The sequence below is a fragment of the Mastomys coucha genome, unplaced genomic scaffold (assembly GCF_008632895.1).
Source record: "Mastomys coucha isolate ucsf_1 unplaced genomic scaffold, UCSF_Mcou_1 pScaffold11, whole genome shotgun sequence".
Taxonomy (NCBI): Eukaryota; Metazoa; Chordata; class Mammalia; order Rodentia; family Muridae; genus Mastomys; species Mastomys coucha.
The window spans coordinates 17,077,840-17,102,525 of NW_022196893.1; the positions used below are offsets into that span (position 1 = coordinate 17,077,840).

The 24,686-nt window shown below is 47.4% G+C and overlaps 1 protein-coding gene, 1 non-coding gene and 1 pseudogene across 4 annotated transcripts in view; 1 reads left to right on the forward strand and 2 right to left on the reverse strand.

The window, feature by feature from the left end:
• Positions 1-6,682: 6,682 nt before the first annotated feature.
• On the reverse strand, positions 6,683-6,781 carry LOC116083092 (annotated as a pseudogene).
• A 1,984-nt stretch (positions 6,782-8,765) lies between these two features.
• On the reverse strand, positions 8,766-8,869 carry LOC116083135. Its single transcript, XR_004115608.1, has one exon. It is a non-coding gene; the product is annotated as a U6 spliceosomal RNA (small nuclear RNA).
• Positions 8,870-10,391: 1,522 nt separating this feature from the next.
• The window catches only part of Tbc1d22a (TBC1 domain family member 22A), a 297,153-nt gene continuing 282,858 nt past the window's right edge, over positions 10,392-24,686 (forward strand). The window contains exon 1 of one of the 3 annotated variants that reach the window (XM_031352182.1): positions 10,392-10,634. In XM_031352182.1, the coding sequence (XP_031208042.1) occupies positions 10,573-10,634 (62 nt within the window). In that variant the 5' untranslated portion in view covers positions 10,392-10,572. The remainder of the gene's footprint in view (positions 10,635-24,686) is intronic. The other 2 variants (XM_031352191.1, XM_031352197.1) reach the window with 2 other exon arrangements.

The window sequence follows — 24,686 nt, forward strand, 5'->3', positions numbered from 1 at the left end:
TCTACAGTGAAACCCTGTCGAAAAAGCCAGAAAACTGGTTAGGAAAGAACCTTGGGTTCCATGCAGGCATAAGAAGTCCTGCTTCCATGCGGTCCTTGAGCTGCCCAGGCTCCTCATCTTAACGCGGATGTTTTCTTACTGAGCAGCTCCACCCCAAGCAGCCTCTTCCCTGGTGCTAGGTTGCCCTTAGCCCAATCCTTCATCTCGCAGCAAGAGGACTAGCTGTTGGCCTGACCCTGGCCCAAGTCACAGGGTCATGGCCTCTGCCACTACCTTCACAGCCCTGGGGTTACAGAAGTGGTGGAGGCTGGGTGTTTTCCCCCTAGGAGTCTCTTCTTCGGTATCTAGAGATGTGCAGACCAGAGTAGCTCTAGGATGAAAGGGGGAAGGAAGTGGAAAGCCTAAGAGAGCCGAGGGTGGAGCCTGCCCAGGACTGACCTCCAGGGCCTCTTCCCAGCTGCACTGTCTGTCATCAAAGTCATCGTAACATTTTCCTGTAATTAAGAGCAAGGAGAGAGGGGCTTGGGAGGAGTTGGGTCCAGGTTGTAAAACCTCCATTGATGTTTTCCTTCCTTTAACCTGCTGTGCTGGTTTGTTCTCGCTCCGTGTGTAAAGATCCTCCTGTGCAAGGCAAGGAACCCAGTCCCCGCCCCCTCCTGCGCTCTAAGCCTCCCATTTGACAGCTGCTGCCTTTGGGGGATAACTCAGAGTGTCAGACACTTACTGCTTCTCCAGGAGTCACTCCGGAAAACCCCAGGCCAGTGAGAATGAGACAACACTAAGGAGCTGTGTGCATGGCTTCAGCGGGGCTGCACACCAGAGCCTGGGTGTGCAGCTCCTGGGCAGGCGCTCTCACACGGTTTCTCTGCAGCCAGGGAGCTCTTTCTGACTTACCTGTCCACTTGTGGTACATTCATCCTGAAAGTCCCCTGGTCGTCCCACCTTGTTTGTGTACCAGATATGTGGTGTACCAGATATGGCCCTCCAGGATCCCTGTCCTCGACCCACTTTGTTTTATAATAAGACAATTTAAATATCTTACGAATAGAAAATAGACAAACTACCAGGCATCTCAAAGGATGGAACTCTTCAAACCCCATGTGCAGAAAACTGCAGTGAACAAACCTCCCTGGGAACAGGAGATGCTGACATGAAGAAATTACAATGGGTTGGTATGGTGGTTGGAATAAGTTTGTCCCCCATAGACTCATGTGTTTGAATGCTTGGTCCATGGGGAGTTGCACTAGTAGGAGGTGTGGCCTTGTTGGAGGGAGTGTGTCACTGTGGGGTGAGCTTTAAGGTATCTGTGCCCAGGCTTCACCCAGTGAGTAAAATAATCTCCTCCTGGCTGCCTTCAGATCAAGATGTAGAACTGGGCTTCTCCAGCACCATGTTTGCCTGAATGCTGCTATGTGGCTTCCTATGATGACAATGGACTGAACCTCTGAACCTGTAAGTCAGCCCCACTTAAATGTTGTCCTTTGCAAGAGTTGCCTTGGTCATGGTGTCTGTTCACAGCAGTAAAACCCTAACTAAGGCAGTTGGAGAGACAGTCTAGCAGTTAAGAGCACTGGCTTTTCTTGAAGTTGGATTTCCTGCACCCTCATAGTGGCTCACTCAGTCTTTAACTCCACTTCCAGGGGATCCAATGCCCTCTTCTGGCCTCCACAGGTACTGCATGCACATGTTGCACAGACATGCATGCAGGCAAAGCACCCAGACACATAAAATAATAAAATAAGATAAATTTAAATAAAAGAAAAGAAAAAGAAAAAAGAAAAGGCATGGCTAGCCTCTGCTATGGGAAAGCTTCGCCGTAGTAAAATTGATGAGTGTTTGCACAAGGCAAGCTTTGTCACAGATTTCTGAAACTGGCAATATATTACATGTATCCTGATAACTTGCCCTTAGCTAACCTCCAACCCAGGCAGAACTCTTAACACTGTGGTGCTTTGCTGAAGTGGATTCGAATGGCTATCCATCTCCCACAAAGCCCTGAATTGTAGTGGACTTGTGGGATGGAGAAGGGCTGCCTCTACTCCGCGTCTAGCAGTGGGTGGTACAAGGCAATCAGAGTATGGGCCTGCCTCTTCACAGAGCAATTGCTTTAGGGATGGCAAGGTCAGCCAACCTTCAGCATCCTTGGAGACTATAGGTCCCCTCCCTCCTCAGTAATCATCAGATGCATCAGGTCTGTCCGTCCATTACATAAAAGAGCATGGCTAGGAAAATGGCTTACTCAGCAAAGTGTTTGCTGCACATGTAAAAGCTGGGCATGGTGACCTATGTCTGTAATCCCAGGTCTGGGGAGGTAATGATAGAGGGGTTCCTGGTGTTTGCTGGCTACTCTAGCCAAATCAGTGCATTCCAGGTTCAGTGAGAGATTCTGTTTCAAAAAATAAGGTGGAGAGGTAGTGAACAAGATATTTGACTTGGACTCTTCATGTATGTGGACACAAGTGGCGTGAGCACTCACATGTATGTGTGTGCACGCACGTACACATACACACACAGAGTATAGTATTTGCACAGAGCCTACACATACCTTCCCACGGACTTTAGTCATAGATTACATAACACCCAATACAATGCAAATCTCTGAGGTAGTTGTCTTACTGTTCTACTCAGGGAAAGATAATAATGAAAGTCAGACGTGGAACCTGTAGCTACAGAGAGACAACTGGTATCTAAACTGAAGTCAAGCAGTTCAGGCACTCACCTGGGCGGAGCACGCCTGGCTTAGGACTGGATTCCTTACAACACAGCAAGCTCTTAGTGGCTCTGAACTAGAATGCCTGCAACTTCACTGGGTACTGGCAGCCATCCTATGATAATGAGAGGAACCAGTTTGCAGTTTTTATTACCACAGGAAGGAGGCCAGAGGCAAGAGCCTGGTTCCTAAGTGGACCTGCAGCCTGGGCTGGCTATATCCAAAGTGTGACTTATTCCTACTTTTTTTTTTTTCCCATTGCTCAACCAGTAACTTCCTGTAATTGTTTAGGTCAGTGTATATCTGGAAAACATTTTAACTCATATAATGGAGTTCTAGAATCTTCTCAGTCTACATGAATAACGCACTCTAACAAAAGATGGAAATATGTCTTTCTAATGAATAGTAGCCTGTTCTTCTAGTGACCTAGGATACTGCGTTCCTGCTCAGCCCCTGAACTATATCCCAGCCTTCTTTTTACTTTTTATTTTGAGACAGGGTTTTTATTTTGAGGGTTCCTCGGCCCTGCACTGGCAGCCGTTACAGTTCATTTAACCCACTGCTTTTACAGTTGGATGTATGACTGTGACTTTTCAGTTTTCAATAGTGGTGGAGATGGAACTTAAGATGTGGGTGGGTCTCTTTGCCCAGCTCTGTAGGTTAATTGCCTAGACGTTGAAGTGTGAAAAGTTTGTACATTTGTAGAGTTCTGAACTCATTGAGTGTGTCACATGGCACTGTAGAAATGTGGTCCTGGTTTATGCTCTCAGTGACTGTGCTGCTTTTCAGCAGTCATAATAGCCACGTTGTGTGTGTGTGTGTGTGTGTGTGTGTCTGTATGCGTGTCTGTGTATGTGTATCATTGTTTGGAGAAAGGCCTTGTTATGTAGCCATGACTGTCCTGGAACTCTCTATGTAGAGCAGGCTGGCCTTGAACTCACAGAAATCCACCTGCCTACCCAAGTGCTATGATTAAAGGCATGCACTTCCATTCCTACTCTGTTTCTAGGGGGTTGAACCTAGGCTCTCAAACCTGGTAGGTAATCGTCCTATCTAGAATTATATACACAGACTTTTTGATGTTTAAACTTTAAAATTTTGAGCCAGGGTCCTGCTAAGTTTTACAGGGTAGCCTTGAACCTGCAATGCTTTTGCCTCAGCCTCTTGGTACCTGGCTCTACACCATTCTTTTTCATCTTTGTCAATCTAGAGATGAGTGCTATTTCATGTATTTTTCTATTAATTTTTTAAGTCTCATTTTCTTTTTGAGGGACAGTATCACTGTGTAGCCCAGGCAGGCCTTGAACTGCTTCTTGGGTGCTGATATTACAGGTTTGTACCATGTGCCCTGTTTTTATTTGTTTATAATTTGTATTTCCTTTTTATTTTTCTTATTTTTATTTCTTTTTTGAGACAGGGTTTCTCTGTGTAGCCCAGGCTGGCCTCGAACTCAGAAATCCACCTGCCTCTGCCTCCCAAGTGCTGGGATTAAAGGCGTGTGTGACCACCGCCCGGCTGTATTTCCTTTTTAAATGTCTTGATTCACTTTGCTTTTCTTAAAATATATACTTAATTATAAAAATTGTATTTCTTATATGTTTTTTTAAAAGATTTATTTACATATTATATATAAGTATACTGTAGCTGTCTTTAGACATATCAGAAAAGGGCATCAGATCTCATTACAGATGGTTGTGAGATGTGGTTGCTGGGATTTGAACTCAGGACTTCTGGAAGAGCAGTCAGTGCTCTTAACAGCTAAGCCATCTCTCCAGCTCCTGTATGGATTTTTTGATCTTCTCACTTACAAGGTTTGTATATATTAACTCATTCTTCAGACATGCTACACACACACACACACACACACACACACACACACACATGTATATATATATACATATATATACACATATAAATATATTTCATTTCAACTGTATTTTTGACAAACACTTAATACACTGACCAGCCTTCACCACATGCTTCCTGCTTTGTTGTTATAGTGAGAAGAATGCTTACTTTAAGGGAGGAAGGATTTATCTTGACTTGTAGTTTGAGAGGGTACAGTAGGAGTGGTCCCAGTTTGATTACATTTTCTGGGCAGTTAGGAAGCAAAGAGAGCTTGGGCCGGGCTAATTCAATTAAGTTTACCTCCAGTGATACCCTTCCCCTACTGAGGCCCCACTTCTTAAAGGTTTCACATTTCTCTAAAGCCAATAGGAGCTGACTAAGGATTTACATACAGGAGCCTTTGAGGGACATCTCACTTCCAAACATAACAATCTCCTTACTGGGCAGCTGCCACAGAAGTTTACCAGGTGGACAAGTCTCTGAGGGATCTTGGGTAAACCTGAGCTTTTCATCTTGCTTGCAATTCTTGGGCAGAATGTGCAGAGAATACAACAGGCAGAGCTAAGGAGGAACTGTCCTGAGCATCCCAGGCTTTGCCACAGGTAGACCCTGAATGCTATAGTACCTGATCTGCCAGGCAAGTTATGTAAGAGTGGTGCGACTGTTATGGCCTAATCAGCCACTTTTAAAATTAGACTTGAGGTCTGTTACACAGGAGGGAATTCATGCCCTCTACTGAAAAAAATTCATGCCTGGTCAAAAGTCCATGACTGGGGAGGTCATAGGCCCTAGGGAAAAACCTACTTTGGTTGGTTTGGTTTGCTAAATGGACATGTTATCAATCTGCCTTTTAAACATTTATGTTTACTGCCCTGTTCGGAGAAGCCTCTCTTTGCAGTAGGCAACAGTCAATTCAGAGACTCAAAAAACAACTCAAAGAGACTATTGAGTATTCAGGCCTAAAGGAAACATTGTCCTCAAGGCTCAAGGAACTTCCCTGGAGAGAGGGAAGAAAGACCTGGGGAATGGGAAGGAGTGCTGGGATGGCCATTCAACTCAGACTCCCAGCAGTTACACAGACATTTGTGTTACCCTCCGGTTCAGATTCTTCTCTTTCCTTAAGCAATGGTGTTCCTTGTGGTTTGTCCTGTCTCACTTACTCAGCCTCAAGCCATGGTCACAAGAGACCCAGTGTGACCATCCTCCCTGCAGTGAACCCTGCCTATTCTCAGCTGCGGTGTTTGAATTTACCTCACCCGGAAGTTCACAGCAGCTTAGGGCATAGCAGAGCAGGAGCTCAGACACATGCTGATGTACACTCAAAGATCATGGATGTGGAGACATCACACAAACTGTCACAAGCACCTGGATGTAGTCTGCCTTAAGATACAAGCAGGACAGCACAAGGAAACCTGTGAATTCTCTGATTACTGTTCCAATGCCCAGAGGCAAACACTCCTCTGGATTTGGCTTTTAGCATTCTCATGCTTTAAAAAATGGTATTAATAAAACAGAACACTACTAAGTGGTATTGTGCCATATGTATCCATTATAGCCTTTCCTCTCAACCGTGTGAAATTAATGTTGATGTCTGTAAAAGCGAATTTATTTTTATTACCAGAGTATTCTAGCGGGAAACTCGTTTGTCAATTCTTCTGCAGATGACATTTTGATTGCTTTTCTTCCGACCCCCACCTCCACTAGGAGAGAAGATGAAATGAACATTCTTTTCCTTGCACAGCTGGCTACTCTGCTCCAGGGTACATAACCTGAGGGAAATTGCTGAGTTGCACAATAGCTTTATCTACTAGAAAAATTTAAATGGCCCGAGTTATCGAATGCATTTGAACCCCCACTCCTGCAGGCCATAGAAGCTTGTCTTTGTTTACAAACCCACATTTTCATCCGTCTTGGAGTTCAGTTTTCTTTAGTCTTTTCCTTGTCAAACAGTACACTACTGCTTTCCATTTGCTATTCTAAACCTGCTGCGCAACCACTGCTTGCTTCACCTACAGTCCTAGATACATGAGAGGTGGAGTGGACCAGCCCAGCCTGTAACACAACTAGGCTGTCTTCCTCCTCAAACTGTTCCACTCAACACATTACTTTTACTTTTTTTTTTTTTTAAATATGGAATACTTCAAGAATTTGTGTGTCATCCTTGCATAGAGGCCATGCTAATCTTCTCTGTATAGTTCCAATTTTAGTATATGTGCACAACACATTTTTTACCTCAGGCATTTGGGACTCTGTCCTGCTTGGTTCTTCCACAGGTCCCAATCCCAACTCCATATTGCTGTAACTTTTAAACCCATCTTCCTTTTGAATCCCATTTCTGCTCTTCCCACAGCCACTTCTAAATACTCCCTACCTTGGCTTTGTCTTGGTGACTGTTAGTCATGACAGTGCTGTCCCCAACCACTAGGGGGTTGTTTCCCCCTGGCCTCTCCACCAGCCTGTCTCATCTATGAATGTGTGCTCTCTAATATAGTGTCTGAGTGAGACGACACAGACTGGACATAACCTTACAATACAGACACACAATCTTGCCTTCACTCCTTGCCTCAAGACAGCATGTATGAAAACCTACAGGTGGCTGTGGACAGCTGAATTTAGGGTACCAATGTCACACCTAACCTGTCACTGCAGCTGATTCTCTTTGTGCTTTTACACAGCATTTTCTTTCGTTCTGCTCCACCGTGCTTCCTAGTCCAGCTGGCTCCTTGCTTTTTCAATCTTTGCATAAACCAGTCTAAGCTGGAGAGGACTGGCTTTGATGTGGCCTGAAGCTATATCATGTGGCTCTGATTCCTGAGGCTAGTGGGACCCTATCTCTGGGGAGGTTTTATGGCTGAGATTGGGAAGAGATCCCTGGAGCCTACCTTTCTTTCTTTCTTTCTTTCTTTTTTTTTTTTTTTTTTTTTTTGAGTTAGGGTCTATGTAGACCAGGCTAGCTTTGAACTCACTGAGATCCTCTGCCTCCCAAGTGCTGGGATTAAAGGCTCATGGCACCAGACCTGGCCCCTGGGGCCTTCTTGAACTCCACTAGGATTCTAAGACTTCCCCACCCTAGGCACCGCACACGCTAGGTAAGCACTGTTACCCGTGTGTCCCCAGCCTTTAATGTGTGTATTTAAGTTCTTTTCAGAGAAGGTCTTCCTATATACCCCAAGCTGACTTTAAACTTGAGGATCTTTTATCTGCAGCCTCTGATGGCTGGGATTATACACCTATGCCACGATGCTCGCGGGTTTTATTTTAAAAACATGACACACTGGGGGTGGAGTGGGGGGTGGTCAGATGGCTCATAGGAAGTGTCTGTGCCTTGAGTTTGCATCCTTAGTATTATGTAAAACCCTAGAATTTTAATGCTGGGTGGGCAGAGAAAGGGAGAGCTCCCCAGAACAGGCTAGGCAATTGATGAGAGCAGCTACAGTGAGAGGTAAGTTGGCAAGCCACAAGAATCAAAGACACAGGCTCTGTGGCCCCTGACTGCTAGGTCTAACTCAAATTCTTGCCTGAGGTAAGTAATGTGTTGAGTGGAACAGTTTGGGGAGGAAGACAGAGCCTGGCTGTGTTACAGACTGGTCCGAGCCCCTATTCTGCCTCTCAAGTATCTAGGGCTGTAGGGGAAGCAAACCAACACTGGCGAACACTGAACAACTCAGGAGGGAATGGGTCACCTCTGCACACTCTCCTTCTCAGAGACTTCCAGACTGTCACCAAAACCAGAAACACTACCCCAGGGGAGGGCTACAGGGCACAGGGGCAGTGCGGAGGCCACACAGGCTCTCTTCAGGGCCCGGCCTCTCCCCTGTCCAGTCCTCAGCAGCATCCTCCAGCAAGTCACAAGACTCCCCATCAGCTCTGTAACATGGGCACTGTTCTCAAAAGTGCCTGATATGCAACAGAGCAAAAGCTGAGAGAAGAAGTCTGTCTTTGGTAATGTGGGGTCACACCAAAAAGACTGGGACTGTGTCAGTTTCCTGTGACATTTGTAGTAGCCTAAAGAGGTGGAAATGTTTTGGATCGTGAAACCAAGATGTCAGCAGACTGTGCTGTCTGTGAGGGTCATTTCCCGCCACGTCTAGCTAGACATCTGGAGTTGACTGCTGGCTTCTGCCACACACACACACACACACACACACACACACACACACACACACACAGAGAGAGAGAGAGAGAGAGAGAGAGAGAGAGAGAGAGAGAGAGAGAGAAACATATTACCAGCCTGTGTATCAACCTTTTGTAAGGGCCATGCTAATCTCTGTATTATTCCAATTTTAGTATGTGTACCACTGAAGTGAGCACACCCAATTTTTAACTTCCATTCTTCTGCCTCAGCCTCTTGAGAAGTTGGGTCATAGCTATGCACCACTAAAGTTTTCTTTCAAGGAGTTTGCTAGGCAGTGCTAGGAAATGGTTATTAATCTTAGTTTTGCCAGATCTCTCAGATTCCAAGGATTATTAGAAATGGGATTCTAGGGAGAAGCCCAAGCTATGCTCTATAGGCTGTGCCTGAAGGGATCACCCAGGACCTGTTGACATTGTGCCTGGCATTTCCTAAAGTTGCTATGCTTGTATCAAAAGGGATTCCTGGAGAGCCCTGTGGTTGTCATCCAGGCAGCAAACATTTATGATGTACTATTTCAGTTCCCGAGGCCGTGGCTGTGCAGGAAACAAAGAGGGACAGGTGCCACCCCTTTCTGCAAAGTCAAAGTGGAGTCGGGTAGCTGCGGTCTGTAAGGAGCCGTAGAAGGCTTTACTCTTAAAGAACGGGAACAAAGCTGATATACAGAGCGCTGGACCATTCTCCCAGCCCTGAGCACTGAGGATAAGTCTGGCATACAACTGGGCTAAGCCATGTAAAGTCCTTTAGTGTGATTTCTTGCATCTACCAAGCGCTAAACCAACACCCCTTTCAATATGTCTAGAAGTCTGGGTCTTGTGAATATAGTCGGGGTCTGGGTTAAACAGGGAGATCATATCAAAAGCAAAAAAAGTGCAAGAGACAGCAGTGGTGAATATGTTTCTCAGTACTAAAGGCAATTGGCAGTTGGAATTACCAGTGCTCCACCAAAGCTCGGGCTTGACATGCCAGCCTCTCACTCTTGAGTCTAAGACCAGAGAAAATTTACACCAACCACGTACGTAACTTCAAGTAGCTACGCTACACAGCAAAAAGTGAAAGTAAGCTTAACAATATATTCTACAGAACCCAATATATATAAAGTATCATTTAATGTGAAATTATAATTAACATTTTCGTATTACGTTTTTGGATCTTGCATGTATCTTACAATTAAAGCACACTTTACGGCGGACTTAGAAGCATGCGAGTGCCGGTAAGATGAATTCTTCATGCCTCCGTGCCTATTCGTTCTTCTGCTGAAGCCCGGGCGGATCCGCGCCATCGCCTCGGATAAGCTCCTGTTGGCAGTTGCTTCCTTCACTTCACTGTGCCGTGTTTACTGATCCGGGGTCAATGCCCTGGCGATGAGGCCTAGACTACAGCACAGCGGGAGAGGCTTTCCACCTTTCCGCTCGCCTGTCCACCCGCAGATGGGTCCAGATCTGTGCTTTGCCCCTTCTGGTTCTCGGCACTTGCTAGTTGGCTGCAAGCAAACTAAGACCGACTTGGACCTCAGACGCACGCGGCTCCGGAATTCATGGCGGACAACCGGCCCCGGGGATCAGAGGCCGGGATGCAGCGGCCTCAGCCCGCGCCGCCCGAACACACGCAACCCGAACTCTCCGCTTTCTTTCCTGCGCCACAGCTACGCACACATCCCAGCGTCGCCTTTTCACGGCGTCAAGCACAGCTTGGCGCGAAGGCGGGACTTCCGGAATCGCCGAGTCACAACTTCCGGACGGAGGCGGAAGCGCCTCCTCGGGTCTACGCTTCGGAGTCTTGGTGTCTCTGAGGGGCCACCGGGGCGCAGGAGAGGGCCGCTGGAGGTGTGCCGGCAGCTCTCGGGTGTCAGGGTTGCGGATCTGAGGGATGAGGAGCGGCCATGGCCAGCGACGGGGCCAGGAAGCAATTCTGGAAGCGCAGCAACAGCAAGGTCCCGGGCAGGTGGGTGTGACGGGGAGGGCCGGGTCGGGGTCAGGGGTCAGAGGTCAGGTGGCCGTGAAGTCCTGTTGACCTGCGGGTGGAGTACAAGTCTGGGAAGGGGAACCTGGACTCCAAGGAGATTGTTGGGCTGTGTGAGGGGCTCAGGGAGTGGGGGTCCACAGTGGGAGTGTGGGATCTGGAAGGTGACAGTGGCCGTACCGAAGAGCAAGGAGAAGGAGAGCTGTCCCAACTGCCTCCAGAGCCTGGCACGTTCGCTCCTGCTAAACTCTTTGGCTCCCTGGGGAAGCTGGAAGGAACTGACCCGGGTCATGTCCTGGAGAGTTTGGTGGAGTCAGGAAACTGGTTAGGGAGAGGCAGCGCCTGCATGGGAGGTCGGTCTCTGCAGGGTGTACAGTGGTTTGACCACTTGGGTTTTCTTCTCTCGTCTGTCTTGTGACCTGATGCTTTTGCTTTGAGCGTGGAAGCGCCTTGTGAATTTCTGTGGTCCCACCTTCTGGCCTCTAGACATCAGTCTTCTGACAGCAACAGGAAACAAAGAATAATAATAATAATAATAATAAATACCTGGGTGCAGTCTGGAAGCCATAGAGCTCCAAAGTCCTTCTGTGATTGGTTATGGCCTGATGCCTCTCTAGGCCTTAGGGGATGAAGAGACAGTACCCGGAAAATACCTACGATCAAGGCACTCACTGACTAGATTATATTTCAGGAAAGTCCATCTCGAGATTTCAAACATAGTTTATTCTGTTCCCAAACCAAATTCTCAGATATGAAATTTAAGATTCTAACATTAGCCGTCTCTCTAGCCCTGAAGATTTTGACATTGAGGTAACTTAAATAGAACCATTCATGAGCACAGAAAATGGTCTGTCTTCCTGTGCTTCATAATAGACACCATTGTGTGAATGTTAAAATTGTAAACTTTGACATACACTGTACTCAACCACAAAATGTGCTTTTCAGAGTGGTTCTGGGTTATCAGGGGTTATTGACTGCTGGGCCCCAGTGACTTGGAAGATGGAAGAAGTCCTCAGAGGTGCCAGACAATGCATTTTTTTTATAGTATTGAGACTGGGCTCGATTGGATAGTTCAGTTATAGTTTAAGATGAGTGGAAGGTCCTACTGTGACAGGGACAAACATGTTGAGCCTAGTGCCAGATAAACAGAAGCATGTGACAGTGTGACTTCTGTTGTTGCCTTTACACCTTGAGACTCGGTTCCCCTTAAGTATGAACTGTAATTTATTGTTAAGAGTCAAATGGCTGGGCAGAGGTGGTGCATGCCTTTAATCTCAGCACTTGGGAAGCAGAGGCAGGCGGATTTCTGAGTTCGAGGCCAGCCTGGTCTACAGAGTGAGTTCCAGGACAGCCAAGGCTACACAGAGAAACCCTGTCTCGAAAAATCAAAAAAAAAAAAAAATCAACTGAGAGACATGATAATGGAATTGCTGTGTGGGGTTGTAGAAGTCAGTGACCCTTTCCATCAAATACTGTCTCTTGATAGGGTCTCATTTATAGTGCAGGCTGGCCTTGGGCTTCTGATCCTCCTGCCTTGTTCTCCAGAGTATACAAGTGGGTCACTACAGCCAGTGTGGTAGTTTGCCTTTGTACTGGGCTAAACTGTGACATCCCTAATACTCGGACTGTGACTGTGACTGTGACCTTGCTTGGAAGCAGGGTCTTTGTAGATGTTACTGAGCAATGGGGAGGCCCTCATTCAATCTCTGATTCCCATAAGAACATGGAACTTTATCTACAGAGAGAGGCAGAAGTAGGGGAGATGACCATGCAAAGATGGAGGCAGAGATTGGAATGATGTGTTTACAAGTCAAAACCGGGATTGCCAGGAACCACCGGAAGCTAGATACGGCGGGAAATGACCCTCACAGACAGCACAGTCTGCTGACATCTTGGTTTCACGATCCAAGAAGGGAAACATTTCCACCTCTTTAGGCTACTACAAATGTCACAGGAAACTGACACAGTCCCAGTCTTTTCAGTGTGACCCCACATTACCAAAGACAGACATCTCCTCTCAGCTTTTGCTGTGCTGCATACCAGGCACTTTTGAGAACAGCGCCCATGTTACAGAGCTGATGGGGAGTCTTGTGACTTGCTGAAGGATGCTGCTGAGGACTGGACAGGGGAGAGGCCGGGCCCTGAAGAGAGCCTGTATGGCCTCCGCGCTGCCCCTGTGCCCTGTAGCCCTCCCCTGGGGTAGTGTTTCTGGTTTTGGTGACAGTCTGGAAGTCTCTGAGAAGGAGAGTGTGCAGAGGTGACCCATTCCCTCCTGAGTTGTTCAGTGTCCACATTCTGAGATTTCACCTGTACAGGAAAGTGCTAGCAGAGATCTAGGCCAGGCTCCCAGGGTCTTGCCCACTCTTCAAGTGGGCCTCATGGTTGTTGTCCTCAACCAGGGAAGCTGGGTGTGTGTGTGTGTGTGTGTGTGTGTGTGTGTTTGTGAAACCACAGAGTCTTCCCTCCAAGTTCTAGACAGAGAAGGGAGTTTGGCACAGCAGAATCCCGTCAGTTCCTTGATACTGAAGACGATGGTTGGAGTTCCACCAAGGACTTTTAGCCCTGACTCCTCATTCTTTTGAACTGTGTACTGCTGGTGGCCTTTGCTTCTAGGGTCTTCCACATCCTGTGCCCTACTTTCCACATACATGAGAAGCTGCATTTTCATGCTCTGTGTAGCTGACTGAATGTTCCTTCCCTTCTTGCTTACGTTTTTTACTCTTCATACTTCACTTGCAACCTGCTTCCTAAATGCCTTGCTGGTTCAACTGCAGTGTGGACTCCAGTGCTCTTTCACAAACTGGCCACAAGCTCTGCCTGTTTAGGAAGTACCCTGCTCTCTTCTTCTTTGTGAAGGACTGAGATGTGGTGGCTGATCCCAGCTATCGCTCAAGGTAGCCTGGAGTGAGAAAGAGAGAGTTGTGTGAGAGATGGTCTTAAGAGCCCTCTCTTATGTCTTTGCATGTGTATTTAATGGAGGTTATTTCTTATCTTTTTAGAATTTCCTTTTCTGGATGAGCTAACACAAGAAAATGACTATACCTTCTACCAGGAGGCTACAGATCTGAGTGGGCTTTAGCCATCTTGTCCTGTGATCTGTGATACTTCCAATTTTTGCCATTCCTGCAGCCATCGGTTGCTGTATTTGTAACGGGGCTACAGTACATCAGGTGGCTGTGGCAGCCAAGGGAAGATTTGCTTGACTTATGTCTTAGTGAGGGTTTCTATTGCTGCAAAAAATTACCATGACCAAAAATAAATTGGGGAGGAAGGGTTTATCGCTGTTCATTATCGAAGGAAGTCAGGACAGGAACTCAAACAGGATAGAGACCTGGAGGCAGGAGCTGATGCAGAGGCCATGAGGAATGCTGCTTACTGGCCTGTTCTCCATGCTTGTTCAGACTCTTTTGTGTCCACAATGGGCTGAGCCCTTCCCCAATTAATCACTAATTAAGAAAATGCCCTACAGCTAGATCTTATGGAGGCATTTTCTTAGTTGAGGTCCCCTCCTTTCAGATAACTAGCTTGTGTCAAGTTGACACAGATCTACCACAGCCTAGCTCCATTCTTTTAGACAGACAGACTTAGATAGATAGATAGATAGATAGATAGATAAATAGATAGATAGATAGATAGGGATAGATTTCTCTTGGATTACCTGAGAGCTTGATAAGTTATTCACCCTATTAATTTTTATTTAACTCATGCTGTTTGCCAGGAGCAAAATTGACTAAGATTTGTGCTCTGTCCTTGGAGAGCTGATGGTTGGAAGGTGGTAAACACTATCAAATCTTTGTAAGGAAGGAGGGTGGTCGTTTAGAGCCAGATGTAGCTGGAGGGTCTCTTGGTGATCCAGTGGCTGAGAAAGTTCCTCTGAGTACAGATCTGTAGGCAGGGAGGGAAAGCCCTATGGGTAGCTGGGGGAAGGAGGCTCTAGGCAGAGGGATGGCAAGGGCCAGAGGCTCTGCTCCTCAATCAGGACTGGTGTGTGAGGACAGAAGGAAGGAGCAAGGTTGCTGTAGCTGAGGTGGTGGGCGGGGTTATGTGGTCAGAGTAACATAGGGACCATTACTCTGTCACTCTGAGTGGGTGAGAGCCCTCAGAGGACTTGAGTAGCTATGTGGCAGGGACAGCCTTCCTTGTGACATGGTTTCTTTGGTTGCTTTAATGAAGAGAGATGGACAGAGAGAAGGGCAGAAGCAGGGAGACCATGTAGGAGGCTCTGGGGACACTTTTGGGTAGAGGACAGGAGTGGTGGTTATTGAAGTGGGGAAGGCAGTAGGCAGGTAATAAAAATCAGCAACCCTGGTCCCTGCCTCTTGTAGGCCTGTTCTTTCTGGAGCTACTGACTCTGTTGGCTCCTGAGGACCTGCTGCTTTCTGCCATCATCACAGTTGGAATTCCTGCCACACTTAACTTTAAATGCCAAGACAAACTCCCACACATCGGGTTTGTGAACACAGGCAGCCTTTCAGTGTGGGGCTGATGCTTAATATTTTAGCATGGCTCTGCTTGACTCTGGGTCCTGCTGACAGGAAGGAGTGCCTGCTGCTGGGGTAGGGGTGGGATGGTATTTGGAAGTACAATGTTGGCAAGAAAGGCCAAGCTCAATTATGGCGAGGTCCTTCATTCTCAGGGTAAGCCTGGGGCAGAGGGACAACATTAGTGCTGTGCCCTGGAGAGCTTTCAGCCCCCACTGTTGGAGCCATGAGGAGTACGAGCAAATGAGACTGCTCAATAGGTCCGATTCAGTCTCAACTAAAGGGGGAGGAGTGCTGGGGATAATGGAGCCATTCACATATGTATAAGCATCTTTGATGTGCCAGAAACTGAATGCTGGACAAGCAGACATAGCCCATGGAGGCCAGCAGGGGTTAGGGTCAGTGCACAAGTGAATATGCTTGCTGGTTGAAGTTCTGTGAAGGTCATAATTTGGCATGTTGGCATAATACCAGGATCCTACAAGGGGAAATGATCACTTCCTTTCCAAGGACATTCTGTTTAAGCTGGGACCTGGAAGTGCGGAAGGAGCCAGGCTGCCCTCAGAGATGCAGGGTGGGCTGCAGGGGACACCAGTGGCTGGGGAGTGATGAGAATGGCCACGGCACACTGGGCTGCAAAGGCTTTGGAGGCCTTTGAAGGCTGTGGACAAGATCTGGGTCTGGATTCTGAGTCTTGAGAGTATTGGAGGTCTTCAAGCAGGGCATGGTGCTCTGCCTTACAGAGTGAGCAAGAGGAAGCAGGCAGGGTGAGGGCAGACTGAGGCTGTTGGAGAGGCGCAGACAGGCTCAGGGATCTACCTAATGGAACTTGCACGTTCACTGACAGCCTGGATATCGGGTGGGTGGGCATGATTACTAGACTGTGGCCTGGTAAACAGGATCATGGGTCTCAAAGATCTGTGTCCCTATCCCTAGAACCTGTGAGTAGGCCATGTTACATGACAGAGGGAAGTCAATGTGATCAACCATTTGGCCTTGACTGGGGGTTATTCCTGACCTGTGGCGGGTCCAAGTGTAACCATGTGAGCTTGTAAAGTGGTTGGAGAGAATCAGTGTGAGTGGAACTTGGCCCACAGTTGTGGGCCTTGCCCAGGGAGGATGGGGCCAGATGTGCTGTCTTTTTTTTTTTTTTTTTTTTTTGGTTTTTCGAGACAGGGTTTCTCTGCATAGCCCTGACTGTCCTGGAACTCACTCTGTAGACCAGGCTGGCCTTGAACTCAGAAATCCGCCTGCCTCTGCCTCCCGAGTGCTGGGATTAAAGGTGTGCACCACCACTGCCTGGCAGGAATGTGCTGTCTTGAGAAGCTTGGAGCAGTGTTCTACTTAGAGTGGGAATGCTGTTCCTCTAACTGCAAGCACCTGATTGTGCTCACAGCTACAATGAGGGGAGATGATTTCTCCCTGAGCTGCCAGCATAGAATGGCTCATATCTAGACAAGTCTGCTGATACCCAGGCTCACCTTCTAACTTCTGTTCCCTGTATGGAGTGTGCTGAGTTGTCTAGTGGGGTTATCTGCATGTGGCCCCCAGCACCTCCCTCAGCAGAGTCCCGCTCCTGATCGTGGGCTGGTTATTGAAGTTAGCAGCTTTCAAAGTTGTTGCGTAGCCACTGCAAAGTGCCTTTATTCTGGGTGCTGGAAGTGAGCAGGGACTCTTCCATCCTGTGTCCTGCTTGTCTGGCCCTGGCATTAAACAGGTATGCCTCTCTTGTCCTTGTTGCCCCATGTTCTTAGAGATCTGTCTCCTGACTTGTGGCTTTGAAATGCGTTTGCCTGTGTGGTACCCACACTCCCACTTCTCAGCATCTTCGAAGCTCTGGAATTTGCCTCCCTGTAGAGAGTGTGTTCAGGGGAGCAGGATTTTCTCATTGTGGAGGGGTGTGTGTGGAGGCACCAGCAGTTGGTTCTGCTGTGTATGCAGTTCTTCTTCCTACTCCTCAATGAGAACTTCACGTTGCCATGTCAGATGTCTCATTTCATCAGCCATATTTGAAAATAAATGTGAGTCATATTTTCCCTTGCATATTTAATATAGCAAATCGATACTGGAATTAATTTTAAATGAAGACAAAACTTAGGGGAAAAAACCCCATGTGCTTGGCTGCAGCTCACAGGTAGTGCATGTGCCTGGCTTGGCATATGCGATGCCCTAGCACATTTTCAGTGCCAAACCCAGCAACCAAAGCCTCACTGTTTTGACTTGGGGTTATTTCTGATGGAGTTAATGTACCATGAGGGCAGAAAGTGGGCTCAGCTTCCTGCAGTGTCCAGGGAGAAAGAGGAGTGTGGTGAAGGGAAGACAGTGAGACCTGTTCTGCTCTCTTCCCTAGTTCTCCATGGTCCATCAGGACGAGGGCCATGGTAACATGCCATGGTTCTGGGCAGGAGAATGACCTTTCTCTTCCTGCAGCTGAGCCCGCTCCCTAACCCTCGCCCTAGAGATCTGTGACTTCCCAGTACCTGCCATGTGGAGTCTTGCAGGCCATTCTGTGATAGGAGTGCAGCATCAGGACCAAGCTTTCTGCCAGCCAGGGGGGCTAGCCGTAAGGACTTCACCCAGAAGTGGGATGTAGGGAGCACCACTTGGCCTCCGGAGTAGCCGTGCTTGACCATGTTTTCCTTCTAGTATGGAATCTAGGGGTAGGTTCCTAAAACTCATTTCTAGAGCAGGGTGTCCATGCTGTGCCTGTGTTGTGGAGGTGGGAGTCCCAGAGCTGGTTGGTGACAGGACTGTGGGATTGTTTACTAAGTGGCCCAGTCCTCTTAGTGGTTGCTGGCGCATGGGACTGTGGTTTCCCCTTCGCAGATGAAGCTTGCTCAGAGCCCTGTGGCTTGTAAGCAGAGTCTGGATTTGAACTGGAGGAGTCTCTGTCTACTCTGTGTCCGACGGTCATGGCACATGGCTTCTCATCTCTGTCTTGTCCTCTAGCTGTGCATCTCTAGAAAGCTGACTCACCCTAGCCCACTGCAACTGGGCCCTCCAGGGGTAGCTTAGACTCCCACCAGCTTCTCAGAGCCTTCAGGGTGTGTTGGGCTTCTCACCAACTGAAGAGCACTGAGCTACAGAGCTGTCAGGCTGCATGTAGGCATGTCTCTGAGTTAGGCAAGCTGCTTCTTCCAGGCTCATGCTGGTGTGCAGATAAGAGGCAGAGGTGTCACAGGGTCTGAGGGAGTGTGACTACTGTTGTTCCCATTCCTATGGCTTGTCCTAGAGACCTCTGTTGTGAGGATGCCAGACTTTCTGTTCTCCTTTTTCTGAAATGCTGTTTCCTCTTTTCTTGGCATAGTGTGGAGGTTCCACCTTCACCTTTCCCTTCCAGCATGTAGATTCTCTCATGCAGTGAGATTAGAGCTGAGGATGATGCTGTGACTGGAGAGACCGTGTAGGTGGAGCCTGGCCTTGCATTGAGTCCCTATGTATTCTGTTTACTCTCCCTGCATGGGCTGCAGTGAGGAAACTGAACCCTGGCCCAAGGTTGCTGCTCCTCTGTGAGCTGGCTGGACTGTTGTAGGCATGCACATTCAACCTAGAGCCCTTCTTACCTCATGTGAAGCATTGGTCTGTAACACGTTTCCTCCGGGTGTACTTTTCATTCTAGGATTCACCCTCTGAGAATGCACCCCAGGCCTGATGTGTGCACAGGGCTTGTCCAGCATGCTGATCTACTGTCTTCCTCTACATCAGTAGTTCTCAGCCTTGCTGATGCTGCGACCCTTTAATACAGTTCCACATCTTGTGGTGACCCCAGCCATACATTATTTCATTGCTACTTCATAACTATAACTTTACAACTTTATGAATCATAATGTAAATATCACATAATGTAAATGTGACCCCCGTGGGGGTCGTGACCCACAGGTTAAGAACTGCTTCTCTACATGCATACCGAGCCTGCCTGAGCCAAGCTGTGCACCAGCCAGATATGAATGACAGAGATCCAGAAGCTTCTGTCTGCTTGTTCCCTTACATATGTTTCTGTGCTGGTGTGAAAAAAGCATCGTCTCTGAACATTTCTACTCCAAGGCCAGATGGATGATGTTAATCCCTGTCATCTGAATAGAGATGAGCTCTTGCTGGGTGACGAGGGATGCTGGCTGTGGGCATATGTGCAAGCAGAGAGGAAGGACAAAGACCAGGTACTGAAGAGGGGCAAGTCCATCAGTGTCACCGTGGACCTTAGTGTCAGGGACAACTACCTTTACCAGCCTAGGGAACTGCCTTGTTAGAACCTGTGATCTTGGGACTGAATTCTGGCCATTCCTCCTAGACTGTTCTTTGTGCTGCATCCTAATGAATTGTCCACCTCGTGAAGTAACCCAGAGGCACTTGTTTTTCTCGCCCCCTTTGGTGCTAGCATTGGCTGCTGCTGGTGTGTGGTATTTGATGAGACTTTATGGAGCTGTGTCATGCAGGGCAGACAGTACTTTATGGTGCCCCTCAAGCAAAGACCAAGCAGGAGAATGTGATGTACTCTCCTGACTGGTAAAGACTGTTCTGGCCAAAGTCCTAATGTGGCGCGTACCTCAGAGCTTCTCTTTCTCTCTTGGGCATTCCTCAGTGTCTTCAGCCCCTGTCCCATACCAGCCTTCTAGAAGTACCTCTGATTCTTGGGCTATAGTATCATTTTCTTTCCTTCTCAGTTCCCCTTCTTGAGCTGTCATTTTGGGGAGGGGCATCTTCAAGACAGGGTTTTTCTGTGTATTCCTGGCTTTCCTGGAACTCTCTGAGTAGACCTGGTTGGCCTTGAATTCAAAAGAGATCCATTGGCTTGTGAGCCACTGATGCCTAGCTGCCTAGCTGTCTGTCTGTCTGTCTGTCTGTCTGTCTGTCTGTCTGTCTGGCTCCCTCCCTCCCTCCCTCCCTCCCTCCCTCCCTCTCTCCCTTCCTTTCTCCCTTCCCTTCTTCCCTCCCTCCCTCTCTCCCTCCCTCCCTTCCTCCCTCCCTCCCTCCCTCCATTCTTTTTCTTCTTTTTACCAAGCTGTCATTTTAATGGGGCTCCCTTGTCCTGAAAATGGTAAGTTTTTCTAGCCTCCCTTGGGGCTGTGAGGTGTCTGCTCCAGGGCACTGTTCCTTGGTCATCTTTCTGCTGCCCCTCCATGGCTCACCTGGTCATGTGCTGCCCTCTGTGGAGATTGCCCTGCTTGCATGTGAGGGAGAGCCTGTGCTGTGTAACAGGGCTGCCACCTGTGGCCTCAGTGATGTGCCTGGCTTGCTTGTTCTTCATGGGCGAGCCCTTTCTACCTGCGTCGTTCTGGGATCATCAGGCTCCATGTAGGTAGACAGTGGAGTACACATAACTAACAGCCCTCTCTGTACGCTCCGGTAACCATGGAGTCCTTGTAAAGTTTTTTTTTTCTTCTTTGAGGGGATGTAAAGTTCCTGTTCTTTTCATGTGAAGCACCCTGATTTATTTCTTTGCTTATTTTAGGCCTGAGCTAACTCATTCTTCCTTCCTTCTGTAAAGTGATATCATTTGCATGCCATGCAGTTCACCTAGTTAAAATGCTCACAGTTTAAACAAGTGTCTGTGTGTGTGCGTGTGCACGCACAAGTAAAATCACTACCTATCTGTCTATTGAAGAACAGAGGACAATGTTTGGGGGTCTGATCTCCTTCCATCTTGTGGACTCTGGGATTCAAACTCAGGTCTACTTGTGTCTTATTCAAGGAGCCATCTTGCCAGCCAGACATTCAGGATTTTAAAATGCACATTTAGAATTATATAATTATGATCACAATTGACTTCAGATACTTTCATTCCCAGAAAGAGAAACCATATCTTATTATACCTTACTTTCTACTCTTTCCCAGGAAACCAGTCATCCACCCTGTCTCTGTGGGTGAACCTTTAGACATTTCATGTACTGTCATCATGCAGCACATCTTGGTAACTTTTTGTTTGTTTGAGATAGGGCCTTGTTGTGTATCCCAGCCTGGTTTTGACCTACTATGCTCTTACCTCAGCCTCTTGAGTGCTGTTTGACCTCCTTTTTGCTTAGCACATATACATTTCTAGACAGTTTTCCTGTATAGTCCTGGCTGTCCTAGAACTCACTCTGTAGACCAGAGTGGCCTCAAACTCGGAGCTCTGCCTGTCTCTGAACACTGGGATTAAAGGCGTGTACCACCACTGTCCAGAGCTCTGCCTGTCTTGACCACTGGGATTAGAGGCATTCACCACTCTCCAGCTTGCTTGACATATTTTTAAGGTTTGTCTATGTTACAGCTTGAGACACTTGCAGTGTCCTCTGTTTGCAGTAGGATTCCGTCCTGGTGCCTTGTTGTAAGGTGAAAGTACACATCGCTCTGCGGCCCGCCACACCTCCTAGCCTAGTAGTATACTGTGCTGGGAAGCACCATGATTTCTGTTCTTGCTGTAGGGCTGGCCAGGAACTGGGGCTCACTGCTGCCACCCAGTATTGAGAAAAGGTATTGTATCATATATTACAACCTTGAGAAAGATTACAGTTCAAATTGTTATGTGTGTTTTCTGCTGAGTATATATTGCTTTCACACCATTGTGAAATTTGGAAATTGTGCTGAGCCATCATAAGTTGGGGACCGTTTGTAATTTCCTTACTCCCTACTTGAGATAGGGCCTAGCTATGGAGCACAGGATGACCTTGAACTCAGTTCCCCTACCTTTGCCTCCTGACTGCTGGGATCACAGGTAGGCAGCACATACCTGGTTTCATTTATTTTATGATTTAATATTCCAATGTGGACATATTACCCTCAATCCCCTGTTCAAGTGACAGACTTTAGGTCCTTTCTCCTTGTCGTCTGCTTTCTGTTCATCAGATCTGTGTGACCTGCCTCTCTGAAAACTGCTGCACCCTGACCCTTCTGGCTCAGTGAAGCAGTGCTTACGAGAGTCTGTCTCTTGTGACCCTAGAGCAGTGGTTCTCAACCTGTGGGTTGCACCCCTTTTGGGGGTCAAATGACTCTTTCATAGGGGTTGTCTAAGACTGTTGGAAACTACATATTTACACTATGATTTATAATAGTAGCAAAGTTACTGTTATGAAATAGCAATGAAAATAATATTAAAGTTGGGGGTTGCCACAACCTGAGGAACTGTATTAAAGTATAGCAGTATTGGGAAGGCTTAGAACTGCTGTCCTAGAGCCTTGTTCCTTAGAAGACTAATTAGAGATAGAAACCAACTGTGGAGACTACAGCACCTAGAGCATTCACATCTCCTCCAGCTCAGGAAGAAGGGTCACACACAGTTAGAAGAGTAGTTAGAGATAGAGATGGACTGTCAAGACTACAGTACCTAGAGCACTCACATCTCCTCCAACTCAGGAGGAAGGGCCACACACAGTGGAGGTTGCCAAGACTTTTCTTTGCACCCAGGTCCTTCCCTGCTTCTAAATAGTCACTGTTCTGAGATACACCTTCATTCTCCTGCATGCTCTACTGAGCTCCTCAAAAGCTCCAGTCTCCAGGTTCTTGCCCTGCTTCATTTCCTGCCCTGACTTCCCTCAGTGATGGACAGTACCTGAAAGTGTAAGACAAAACAACCCCCCCTGCACCCTCTCCCACCCCTGCTTGCTTTTGGTCATGGTGTTTATCACAGCAATAGAAAGGTAATTAAGACACATATGATAGGAATTATTTTTGCATTCAGGTACACATGCAAAAAGGACAAGGTTTTGCACCAACACTTACTAGTGACATATGTTGTACATTAAATATACATGGGTATTTTTAACTTGCTTTCAGTGTTCTGCTGGTCAGTTAATCTCATTTCTGTCCATCACGGTTAGTACCTGCTCTGTCTGGTGTGGCTGGTACCTAGTCTGTGTTTACACTCACATACTCTGCTTCCTTTGTACTCATTCCTCAGTTGGTAGCGAGCATCTAGGAGAGAGAACCTGGAGCTTTTTGCATGCTGGCTCCAGGCCTTAGCACACTCAGCATCTTGGTGGTGTGTGTGCTGGAAGTGTGGCTTAGTGGTAGAGAGTTGGCACAGCACGCAGGAGGCCCCAGCTCTGATACCCAGCCCTGCTAAGACTTTTTAGTTTGCTGTGTAGTGTCACAGACTTTGCTGAGCCTCTTTCCTTATGTGTTTACACAAGAGGTTTTGTGTCTCTGTGTCAGGGCGTGGTGTTATGTCATGTGTCCTTGCTTTTCATAAAGTATCCCTAGGGTGCTGTATAACTGCAGAGTCTTAAAAGATGTATAATTTATTCAATAATTTCAAAAGAATATTTATGTACTTTTTGGGGGGAGTGGGTCAGAGAGCCTGCACACATACTTCTGCAGCATGCCCCTAGCCATGAATACTCTTATAGAAAGGTTTTCTTAGCTGAGGTAGGTATGCATGTCACTCGCCAGTGCTTTTCAGTGGCTCTACTGAAGTCTGCTTTTCTTTTTTAGCAATGCTAGACCAAATAAATGCAATTTTAATAAGATAAAAACGAGGCTCCTTTAGGTCTGAGCTTGAACTTTGTTGGAACATTTTCTACTCAATAAACACAAGTGCTTTGCCTATGAAGAATTAATGAGTCTCCCGCTCTGCTGGGAGGGAAAGGCCTGAAATCTTTGATAATGCTGCAGAGACTTTTATGAAAATGACATGCAAATAGTGCCCTGCAGGCCAAGCTGCCTACTGTTTTGAATATAAATATACTGGGAATAGAAGAAGCATGTGAGTGTTAGAGGCAAGAGAGATTGGTAGTTGTGACAGGTGCTCTATGTGGGTGGGTCACTTTCTGTATACACAGTATACACAGTGCTACCGCTGTGGCTGTCTTGGCTGCGGTGTGTACTTGGTTTCTGTTTGGATGCCAAGGCTTCACTCAGGTGAGCCCACTCTGCCACTCATCCACAACTGCACCCTGTGCAAATTCTCATTTTGGCTCCCAGGATGAGGAACTTAAAGACCAGAGAGTCGACTTGCTTTGAGCTTTACCAGCCAGTAAGTGTTGGCACTGCTGTGGAACCTGGGCTTTTTGACTCTTCATCCTGAGAACTCTGCACCAGAGTCAGACACCTCTATAGATCTGGAGAAAGGACATGCTCGGTTGTGTGTGGTCTGAGTAACTCTATACCTCTTCTCTCCCTTGACAATAGCACATATCTGATTCTCCTGGGTTCTGTAAAATTCAGGTAGTGCACAAGGCAATGGGGCTTGGTTCTTGCCTCAGGATGTTCTGGAAGCCACTGGGAGGACTGGAAGGTTGAGGCTGAAATAAGGCTCTTCACTTTTTTTGTCTTATGGTGGTCAGTGACTGCTACAGGAGGTTAGTTATGCTGGATCAGTTGAGATGGGTACTCATGGGCACTTCTTGGGACTAGTTAGGCTTTCCTCATAGAGTATTGACTGTGGTTGAAGAGAGGAAACCTAGAGGGTCAGGTGGAGGCTTTAGTCAGGGTTCAGCAAGCATGTTAGTTCTCCCATTTTATATCCTGTGTATCTGCACTCACCCTCATATCCCGTGTAACTGTAGTTGCTCCTCATATCCCATGTAACTGCACCCACCCTCATATCCCGTGTAACTGCACCCACCCTCATATCCCGTGT